The sequence below is a fragment of the Harpegnathos saltator genome, unplaced genomic scaffold (genome assembly GCF_003227715.2).
Source record: "Harpegnathos saltator strain DR-91 unplaced genomic scaffold, Hsal_v8.6 scaffold140, whole genome shotgun sequence".
NCBI lineage: Eukaryota > Metazoa > Arthropoda > Insecta > Hymenoptera > Formicidae > Harpegnathos > Harpegnathos saltator.
In genome coordinates, this window is record NW_020229918.1 from 231,024 (window position 1) to 242,670 (window position 11,647).

The 11,647-nt window shown below is 45.8% G+C and overlaps 1 protein-coding gene across 9 annotated transcripts in view; it reads left to right on the forward strand.

Annotated features, from left to right (window-relative positions):
* LOC105189135 (cyclic nucleotide-gated cation channel alpha-3) overlaps nucleotides 1-11,647 on the forward strand; it is a 143,556-nt gene that overhangs the window by 109,325 nt on the left and 22,584 nt on the right. For all 9 annotated transcript variants that reach the window (XM_025308166.1, XM_025308168.1, XM_025308169.1 and 6 more), the window contains exon 9: nucleotides 6,868-7,008. In XM_025308166.1, the coding sequence (XP_025163951.1) occupies nucleotides 6,868-7,008 (141 nt within the window). The remainder of the gene's footprint in view (nucleotides 1-6,867; nucleotides 7,009-11,647) is intronic.

An 11,647-nucleotide genomic window follows, 5' to 3' on the forward strand; every position in this document is an offset into this window, starting at 1 on the left:
GCGGACAGGTGTATTCTCCGCACTCGCAACATCGCCGACGGTCCACGTGTCCGCATCCCCGAAGAACACACAACATCCCCCCCCCCGACATCGCTGCACGCGCGGAAACGCCGCCGCGAAGGAGAACATCGTCCTCGTACGTAACTTTACCCCCGCCGCTCCTCGCAATCCTGACATCCGCATTCGGGCATAGTTCGACGAACTCACTGGGAAAGCGAGCCAGGGGTTTACCCGGGGTAAGCAGGGGTGAGCGCACCCCGGCTGGATCGCGGCCAAGAGTCTCTTCGCTCCTTTGATCGCTCCATCGGTCGAATCGGGCCGCTGTATATATATTATCAATACCGGTCCGGCTGATTCTCTCCAGGTTACCGTTCGACGGCGAATCCCGTCAACGAGTACCGTCGACGAGGCCAACGGCGAGAGGGGGAGAGGGAGGGAGGGAAATGGGGAGAGGCGCGTGAGAGCGTGAAGAGCGGGAGTAAGTTAAATTGCGAGCGCGCGTCCTGGACCCACGACTGTCGCTTACTCGGTCGGTCGGCTGGAAGCCCATTTCCGATAGAAACCAACCCTTCTTCCTTGTCAGTCAGCCGAGGCGGAGTCCCTATATCCCGCTCCCGATACCCCATTTTCGGCCAATTCCGGATTGCGCCTGGCGATCCGCTTTCGCGGATCCTGGATCGCCGCCCGGCCGTACCCGAGGAATACTTGGGATTGATTACTCGCGCAGGTACACACACACACACACACACACGCACACGCACAAACACACACCGAAGACAGTCGAGCTACCCTCACCGCGGCCGCCGGTGCATCCGTACCAAAAAATTAGATCGCTGCAACGGCAGTCGCACTGCGGACCGGCCGGATGTGCGCATCGCGCGTGAACATCCGCGCGGCCAAGACGGCTGCGGCTGCGAATAAACGAGGCGGTCTCTCTCGGCCGGACGCGAGGGAGAGAGAATATCTTCTATCTTGCTGAAAGTTTTTTATATACCGTCGAGGATACACACACACACACACACACACAGACACACGGTGGCGTCGACGCGCGGCGTGTCGGTAAATCGTCGGCGCATTTAAAATGCAAAGCTGCCGATGTACGTTACGGGGAAGTATATAGCGCGGCTTTAAAATGAGATTACCCGATAATCTGATTGACGGAATACACGGGGGAAAAATAACTCTCGTTCTTTCTCTCTTCCCCCTCCCCCGCCCCTCCCTCATCCTCTCGCTCTCTAAAATATCATCTGTAGGGTCAAGTGGGGTAAAAATGATCAGTGTAAAAAAGTGGGGTAAAAATGATCGATGGAAAAATAAAATATACATACTAACATATTTTTATCACTTGAACTGGACTCTTTTCTTTGATAAATAATAGTTATTTAACTTAACTTATGCTTATGTTAGTAATAATTTTTAATTTTTGTTACCTCTTGCATAACATGTTTGATTAAAATTGATTGCGCATTGTTATAATTTTCTTTAAAACTCTTAACAAGAAATAAAATCGTAAGAACTATTAAAAATATGGAAAATACAGTAAAAAGAATACTGTATGCTGAATGTATAACAGAATATTTTTTTATTGCGTCATATTTTGTAAATTACGTGTTAAAATTGTGGGGTAAAAATGATCACCAGTAAAGCGTCGAGTATTCAGATTGTGAGGTTAATTAAATTCATCAAACGTTTAGCGTCGTTAGGCGAGAAAAGATGTAAACAGTGGGATTGCACTTTTTGGGGTAAGAAAAATATTTGTTAATATGTATAATTAGTTTTATTAAATATTTTATATCATAATTAATTTATTTTTAAATGTTTTACTAAAAATTATCCAAATATACAGCATATAGCAGAAACTGAGTGAATTAACGTATGTTTTTTATAGATTGTATTTCAATCAATTGCATAAGTAAATATCATCAAAAATTCGAAAATGGGCAGAATATATATAAAAAAAACCTCAAAAGTACGATGACGATGCATTATCAAATGCATTAAAAAGTATTAGAGAAAAAAGACTGAGTATTTCTAAAGCTGCTAAAGAATATAACATTGACAGAAGTCTGTTGAGTCGACGTTTGCATGAAAAAGGAATCAAAAAACGAGAAAAAAAGACTGAATTTCAATCACACGAAGAAGAAAAGTTAGCAACGTGTTTACGAAAGCTCGGTCGATGGGGTTTTGGACTAATGAAAGAAGAAGTATTAAATATTGTCCAAGAATATATTAAGAAAAACGATATAAAGACTAAATTCCATAATGGGCGACCTGGAAAAGATTGGTTGAACAATTTTATGAAGCGACAAAATTTATCTCTCAAAAAGCCTGAACAGTTACAGAGTATTCGACGAAATGCTACAAGTGATCCTTTCATTATCTACGACTTTTATGATGTGTTGGAAGCTACGCTAAAACAACTCGTTTTATTCGATAAGCCTACACATATTTTTAATTTGGATGAAACATCAGTTTCCTATGACCCCAATAGACTCAAAGTCGTCGGAGAAAGAGGCAAAAGTGTGCACCGTACAATTCAGAGCAGTGGCAAGTAAAATACTAGTGTACTGGCTTGCGTGAAGCAAGCTGCAGGGAGATTACTTCCTCCTTTGATCACTCATCAAGGTAATAATACTAATTAGTAATATTTAAGTGATATTTTATATTTTTAATGTTTAACATTTTTTAATGGATAATATCGTTTATTGATTTGTAGGTAAACATCTGTGGACAACGTGGAAAGGTCAGAACGATATTCAAGGAACTTTTTATGCAACATCGGAAAAAGGATGGATGACCGCCGAGATATTTTTCAATTATTTCGAATCATTTTGTCATTTTGTAAAAGAACGTCCTCTTGTTCTTATCTTAGATGGACATCTATCCCATTTAAGTTATGCAACAGTCGATCTTGCAATTAAAGAAAACGTGGTAATTATTAAATTGCCACCTGATACAACCGATTTATTACAACCACTTGACAAAACCTGCTTTCGACCTTTAAAGTTGGCCTGAGATAACCAGTTTATTCAGTGGCAGCGGCAGAATCAGAGGCCGTTGACTAAAAAGTGGACTTTTGCGATCTTTTGGCTTCTATTTGGCATAAAGGCATCCGATGTAAATCAATTGCGTCTGGATTTTTATTACCACCGGTATATATCCGGTTAACCGATCTAAATATCCGATTGCAAGATTGAATTCTCAAAAACTTGAATTATATCGCCAATTCAAGGAAAGTGATAGAGTAACGACTACTGTTGAAATGACTGACCCATCACCAAAGATTTTAGCTTCAGCTAATAATAACGAAACTGTTGAGGCGGGATCAACGCTCGAGGCACTGCGTGCCTCGAGCGTTGACACCTCTTTTGAAAGTCTTTTACTTGCAAAAATCGGCAAAACTACTACTACTGCAAAGCCACGCCGCAAAGTTGACTCGAAGGGTAAGATTGTTACAACTGAAGAATTTTTAAAGTCTATTGAAAATATTGAAACTAAGAAAGTTGTCAAAAAAAATAAAACAAGAACCAGAAAAAAATTTATGAAAAAATGAATATAGTACAATAACGGATATGATACGCGAGATTATAAAATTGTATAGTAAAAAATTCTATTTTATTGTATTTTATATATTTCGTTTTAATCTATTTAAATATATCAAGTTATTCTCACACTTATTATTAATATTGTGCAGTGCTCATTTTTCCCCGCAACATGCTTATTATTTTTACCCCAACTCGTGGATAAAAGTGATAAAAGTATAAAATTTATTATAACAGAACAATAAAGTTTATTTTTTAGTTTTAATGAGTGAAATATTATTCATTACATCTCTTTTTATAATTATGATACAAAAACGCTTGAATTTAATTATCAATTTTATTATATATTTATGGAAGTTTAAAAAAACTGATCATTTTTACCCCGCTTGACCCTACGAAAAAAGAGAACTAAATGTATTCATGAACGCGCAGTCACTGCCATTCACGTAATTCAACAAAGAAACGCGTCACCCTTTATCGCTGCCATTGCTCCTTGTCGTTGCTCGATTGCGAATATCGAGTGTTGAATATTTAACGCGAACGGCAATTTGCGTTGCGGAGACGGAGGCAGTTTGACGTTTCATTTCTTGATGCGCGATTTCGCGCATTTCGCTCACCGCGCGATCCCCGTGATCCGCATTTATAGAGTCTCGAAATGAGGTTTGGGAGAAGAGGAGGGGGGACAGAGAGAGAGAGAGAGAGAGAGAGAGAGAGAGAGAGAGAGAGAGAGAGAGAGAGAGAGAGAGAGAAGAACGTCTCACGAGTGCAATAAAAATATCCCTTCGTCGCAGCTTCGACTGATCTCGAGTCCTTATCAGCGAGCCGCAATTATTCCGCCTCCGTTTTGCATACGTATTTACGAACGTCCGTATTACGCGTCGCCGTCGATGTCGAATCTCCACGCAATATCCAGGACACGGGCGCATCACCGGCGTGTCTTTCTTCTCGCGCGTTCGGCGAGATTGTCAAAACTTTGGAATAGACACGCTCGCGATGGCGCTCGCTGTATCGGCAGAGTTTAACCGAGGCCGGCGATTGTATACAGGCGCTGCGCGTTTGCGAAACTGCGTCCTATCACCGCAACCGCTCAGCAGGACGCGGGCACGTATCGGTCGTTACTTTCTGAATTGCGCGAATTTTTATTTCGCACGCGCGCTCGCGTCGGGACGCGCATATCGCGCGCGTGGCGAATGACGGTGTAATTCAGATTGCAGCCGTGCGCTCCAATTATGATTCCTAAGTGATGCGCCTTATAAATCGGTTCACAGATTTTGGAATATCTCGCACGCTTGCGCGCACGCGCGCGTGTGTGTGTGTGTGTGTGTGTGTATGTGTATCTGCATGATCGGTGGCGTCGAGCAAAATCCTCAGGCGAATCGCAACGGCCGTTAATGGAACAATTTGCAAATCGAAGGTTATCCATCATTCTTTCAGTTTTCGAGATTTCGGATATACGCGCGGATACACTGCGATTGCATTCGACGAGCGGTATTAGCTTCAACGACTGTATCCAGCTCTGTCTCCGCGATTGAAACGTCCCGCTCGCGCGCGAACGTGTGAGAGCAAAAGGCAGAAAATACCGTCTCCCGACTCGTGTCATTTCTCGCCACTTCGTTTGTACTGACTTATACTTGTACCGTGCAATGATGCACACTTGTACACTTTTGATGTACGAGTTGATGCATACGAGCTACGTTAATGTATACTCGAACATTATTTGTCAACTTCGCGCTTAGACAACGGTCCCAACAGAAAGAACGAAACTATTCTTCAACATGGCCGCCCTCTCTGTCGGGGCACTTGTCCAAGCGAGAAATCCATGAATCAGAAGCCCCTCGGCGAAAGGTGCGAGCCTGTTCATTGCAAACCCGAGTGTGTTATTTTGACACGTATAAGCTGAAGCTTCCTTTACGCGTATCTTCGTTGTCTTAAATCACGTCGTTTAACGCGTTTAAACGCGTCAAGTGATATCGAAATCAGCATCAAATGACGCGATTTCAGACGACACGAAACGCGTGAAGAAAGCTTCAGCTTATACGTGTCAAAATAACACACTCGGGTTTGCAGTGTTCACGCGGCCACTTTTGCACCTCGACGTCATCATCCTGTGATTGAAATCGCCTGCCAGGAAGGTGCTTTCTTCATTCTTGGCAAGCAAGCGATCCCGATCAGACGACAGACATAAAGTGCAAAAGTAATTGCGTGAACAGGTTCTGCCGACGGGGTTTTGACTCCGATTTCCCCTCGTAGATATATATATATATATATATAACGCACGCAGCGCCAGGAATATACGTTCCCATAAAATCGCGACCGTATCTTAGTTTTCCGCTTCACCGCACTACTATTGATCCACGACCCGTGCAACGATTGCACGCCTGATACACCGGAATAACGCTGTATTAACAGATCCCATCGGCGTTCTCGTCGCCCGCCGGCGACAGACGGAGCGAGGACGGCGATCGGGGATTTCCCGTTGTCTCCGTTCTTTTTAATTAACTGATAATGGCAAAACGTCTCGGTTCACTCGGGAAATCGCCCGGCAGGGAGACGTGACGAATAACGTTTGCCTCTCCTCTGCTCCTCGGTTTCTTTTTTTCTCTTGCGATGAAAAACTCGTTAATTCACGCAAAGTTGCATCAACTAGGCTAGGGATAATGAGCGAAGTAATTGAGGGATTCGTTAGCGAGAGCAGAAAAGGACCAGGAGATTCGTCGGGCGATTTATGACGGGCTGCCCCGCGGTAGCACGCAATCGATGATAAAGCGATATCCTCGAGTCGCGAAGTTATGTAATTCAATAGTGAAATATTCGATTCCTCAATTTTGTCAAGCTCCACGTCAGTGTAGCGCATTTATTCTCGAATTTATCGGTCAGAGAGAGAGAGAGGAAGAGAGAGAGAGAGAGAGAGAGAGAGAGAGAGGAGGGAGAGAGAGAGAGAGAGCCGCTGTGTGCGCGACCGGCCGGCGTGTTTGATTTTATCAACTTTAATCGCCGAAATATCGTCCGCGAAGATTAATGCCTGTTCGAGCATTTCGGCGATACACCACGACGTGTCAGGCCACGAATTGGAAAACGATGTGATAGGTCCCGCGAGAGAGAGGCTTCCGATGCTTAAATGATAATTAGTTGTTATCGGAAACATTATACGGCATCATATAATGCTTGATTAGCCGATGGACAATTAATAACTTCCTCGGGGCAGCGCGAGAGCGACAGACGTTACGCGCGATGACGCGCTTGAAAACGCACCGACAATCAATCGCGCAGGCAATGTCGAGCATCATCCGTGTGACTAACGAAAACGATCATATGTTGGTTGCAGCGAAGCTGGATGGCGTGAAGACGTACATGAGGATGAGGAGAGTGCCGACGCATCTGCAGGTGAAGGTCATCAAGTGGTTCGACTACCTGTGGTTGACGCAGAAGTGCTCCGACGAGGAGAAGGCAGTGAGTTGTCTTCCAGGTGAGGACCTCTCTCTCATTCTCTCTCTCTTTCTCTCTCTCTCTCTCTCTCTCTCTCTCTCTTTCTCTCTCTCTCTCTGTCTGTTTCCCTATCTCCATTTTTCCTGACTCTCAACTTATTTATTTCATATCTTCCGACTTGTAATATGTAACACTGATAACTGACGGAGGGCGATTAATTTTATCGCGGCGCGACGAAAAGAAACACGAAATACGCGAGAGTGAGAAATTAACGGTAACGTCCGCGTGAGAAATCGCCTCACGCAAGTGTCACGGCAAGATTCCGCCGGAAAAAAAGAGGAACAAGGAGGAAAAAAGCATGACCGGCTTATCGTTGGCGCGCGCGCACGAGAGAGAGAGAGAGAGAGAGAGAGAGAGAGAGAGAGAGAGAGAAAGGGAGAAGAAGAGAACGAGAAGAGTTCGTGAAATTACCGCGGTGCGATTAAAATGGCGTGCAATTCTTTATCTTCATATTAATTATTTATTAACTCTTCAGCGTCTAGTTATCGTGTATAGTCTAGTTAATGCGTAACGCCGGATGGATGTCGGAACGCGGATTTATACTCCTGTTAAACAGCACGAGAGATGTATGAAAATGCGGCGACACGGCGAGAGGTCGTAACTTTATAATATTTATATAAGTCTGAAACGCGTCCTCTCTCCCCCTCTCCCGTGCGCGCAACCAGCGGCTGAGCAAATCGCGTTAAGCTTCGTGCTGTTTTATAAGCACGCAACTTAACGAACGTGTAATTAACACAATCTCGTTCCCATCACGGGCTCCCTCTTCCACTTTCTCTCTCTCTCTCTCTCTCTCTCTCTCTCTCTCTCTCTCTCTCTCTCTCTCTCTCTCTCTCTCTCTCTCTCTCTCTCTCACCTCGAGTGCGAGGTTCTCCATTTTTAACAGCAATTTATTAGTCAAATAACGGCAATTTCTCGGTTACGCGGAACGAGGTGTTTACGAGAGTTACGAGAGACGATACCGTCGCCTTTCGCCGGGGCCTTAGCGTATATAATTTCACGGAAAACATTTGATCTTGTAGCTGTTGGCAGGATCTGCAAACTAAAATGCGAGCAAACCAAGACGCGTAAGCAGACTGTATGTACGGCTGCCAACATCTCGTCGCCCTTTAATGCAAACGCGTCGGGAACCAACGGTTGCACGTGTGTTTACGTGTCGGTGTATGCATACGTGTGTCTATCGCGCGAATTTTCGCCAGAGTGTCGCGAGAAACCGAGATGAAAATGCACGCTGCGTGCATTTTGCAGCGTGTGCAATTCGCGAATTGAAGTTTATTAATTTTCCGCGCCCGCTAAATCGCTTTGTAACTCAATCGGGAATAAATAAACGAGCGTAAACACGCGACGACGATGACGCTTGGCGAACCGCGCCAATATGAATACATCGCGAAGGAAAGGAGCACACGCGGCGATGATTCACTGGCGCGTATCGTCCGATAATTAATCTCGCGTGGCAATTCTCCCCGACAGCACTCGCCGGTGCTCGACTTTATAGACTTGTAGACTTGCGCCCGCGAGAGAAATAAGAAACACATATCTGAGACGTTTGTTAAAGGGAGCCGGCGTCGATCGCTGAGAGCGGGACAGCATCGCCGCCGCCACTACGAATTCGCCAGTAAAACGCCAGTAAAGCCACGCAATAATGATTCTATTGCTCACGGTGCGCTATAAAACAGACTGCATGTAACATAAAATACACCGTATACACGTGCAGAATCCGGCGGCGGGCACAGCCGAGGGAACGGCGAGCGGCGAGCGGCGAGCCGCAACGTAGTCGGTCTACGTCGGGCTACGTTACGGGGGTCTTACCGCTGGAATTTATTGCGGCAGACACGCAAGAGTGCTTAACACGAAGTCAAGCTCCCGCTAAGAAGAAAATTGTCAACCCTTCTCTGTAAGCCTTCTCTCCTCGGCGCGTCGCGCCGCTCAACGCCGGGAAACATTTCCGGCGTCGTTCGCATCCGCCGCGAAAAACATCGGCTAATCTCACACGCGTTTTTCCGAGGTGCGAAATTCCCGCGGCTCCTTTCTTCGCGATTGTTCCGCCCGCGCGGCGCGACGCAAAGGGCCAAAGGAGCGTCATGACAAAGTGACTGGCTTGTACTCGCAGCGTTTTCGCGCGCGCGCGGATTCCTTTGTCTTGCGGAACGGAAAATGTATACCTTCCATCCGCTCTCTTTTTCAGCGATTACGCGACTGTAATCGCGCAGCGGCCTCGCCGTGCAAAATTTCACGCTCTTTCCCTCGACTCGACTGACTTCACTTCCGGCTGGTTGCCGGATTCTCGTTATCGGTCGAATACCGCCAACTAATACCGACTCGACTCGACGTCGAATCACAATTGGATGATATACGACTCCTCGGTCCCAAACAACGCGGTCTGATAGTTCTCGGCCGAGCCTTTGGGGACGTCACAGCCGAGATGGAATTCTTCGCGCCCTCACATCGGCATAACGTCGAGAAATCGTTTATACGATGTGGAAAAGAGGGATTTGATCAAACGGAAGACATAGCGCGAAATTTTTCGAAGTGCGCGCGAAACTTCATGCTTTGCGCGATAACAAGTTACGACACTTTGTCTCCTGGTCCGAATAGATTCTCGCGTCTCTACATAACGATGTATCGCGCACACCGCGTGTCGTAATCGCGCACATGGATGGGCGTGTCATGACAAGAGCGCATGTAGCGCTTGCACGAACGTGCGCGGTGCGAAATGCCGAGGAGAACGGCGTTCGTCTCGCCTTCGTACGTCGATTTTTGCCCGAGCTACGGCCGCTCGCAACTTCAAAGTCCCGTGAGAGCGGCGCGCGGCCCTTTGCCGCCGCGCCGGCATGCGCGGTCGCGCGTCGAACTTCGCACCTCGCGCGGCGGCGCGCGGCGGCCTCGGTCCCCGTCAGACGATTTCGCCGCTCGTCGTCGATATCTCCATGCAGAAAAGTCGCAGCGACCTGGGACAAATTGCATTCAGGAGCTGAAGTCGCGCCCTGCTTCCGACGAGAGAGCAAACGTTTCTCCACGTTAGTAATTGTTGACAGTTATTGATTAATTTGGTAATTTTCGGGAATACGAAAGAATCTATCGAGCCGCTTTCTCTCTCGAGACATAACTGGAAGGAATTATCGTATTTAATTCGTTTGTTATTAAATCTAAGAGCATGATTCTTATGATGAGTTTTATTCGAGAGTGAAAAGGCGTAAGGAGTAAGGTCGCATAGCGCGTGAAACGAGTTAAAATTTAATACTTTTTTTTAATAAAACTTTCGAATTTTAAAATTAAAATTTTTAATAAAATTTAATCATTTCCACAAGATATATCCGGTTCCTGGATCCGCGCATTTTCGTCACATTTTGCACAAGGTGCAAGGAAGGACCTTTTGCGACTCGGACTCTTGATACTCCCGGAAAAAATGCATCCGATTTACTCGATCGTCGCGCTACGCTGCAGCTGTGTATCACAATTATCGAGTGTAGCAGATTGCGCGGCACAACAGACGATGCATCGAATTTTGCGGCGATCGTAACCGGATTACACCGACGTAGGATTACATGAGCCTAATTAGACTGCATTACGCGCTAAAATTTTGACGCGTGCGCGTGTGCGCGCGACTGCCGATAAAGTTACGCTTTGTAGAAAATATTACGTAACGGCGACGCGTCGATGTTCACTTATGCAGGGCGCACGCACGCACTCGTAATATTCGGTAATATAATAGTAAATTCGCGGAGCATAGTGCTAATTACGCGGCGATATTATACCGCGATAATAATAGAAACGTCGGGAGGCGATTGCGGGTCAACTGCCAATTTTGAGTCACGCGCGTTTCCTACAATTATGAAGGCGACAATAGCAACGATATTACGCTTCATCTTGTTATAATGAAGGTTTTATGCGCGAAATAATATCGCCGGCTGCCGGCGACCAATACACCTTATTTCACGGCGCTGTCATCAGTGCGAATGAATAATTGTTAATTATGCGATATTTACTACAATAGGCAATTAATTACGCGTATTACCTTATTAATGGCGTTTCCAGCCGGGACAACATTTGCGAACGAGCGCCGGACAATCACGACCGGCTGATTCATCAGCGCTGATTTCATTTAGCCATAAAAATAATCAAGCTCGTATGATGGACAATCAACGGACGCAATTTATGCTAATCGAACCTTTTGCGCGGGGAACGCTCTAAAGAGAAAAGAGAATCGCGTTGAAATCGGGAAAAATCTCCCAGGCCAGGATTGTTCCACGTTGTTGTAATTCTCCATGCTGAGATAAGTAACGATAATAAGAAAAGTAAGACCTCTCTCTCTCTCTCTCTCTCTCTCTCTCTCTCTCTCTCTCTCTCTCTCTCTCTCTCTCTCTCTCTCTCTCTCTCTCTCTCTCTCTCTCTCTCTCTCTCTCTCTCTCTCTCTCTCTCTCTCTATCTCTCTCTCTATCTATCGACCTATCTATCTTTATCTATTTATCTATCTCTCTCTCGGTCTGACGTGACGATCGAAAGCAATGCAAGTGTACATCGACCAGCCGCGAAAGAGCATTCCCTTCAACGAACGTTCCGCGATTTCGCAAACCCGTTCACGCGAACCCATCAAGTGTCCTTTCAAAGGGTCACTCGTCGGA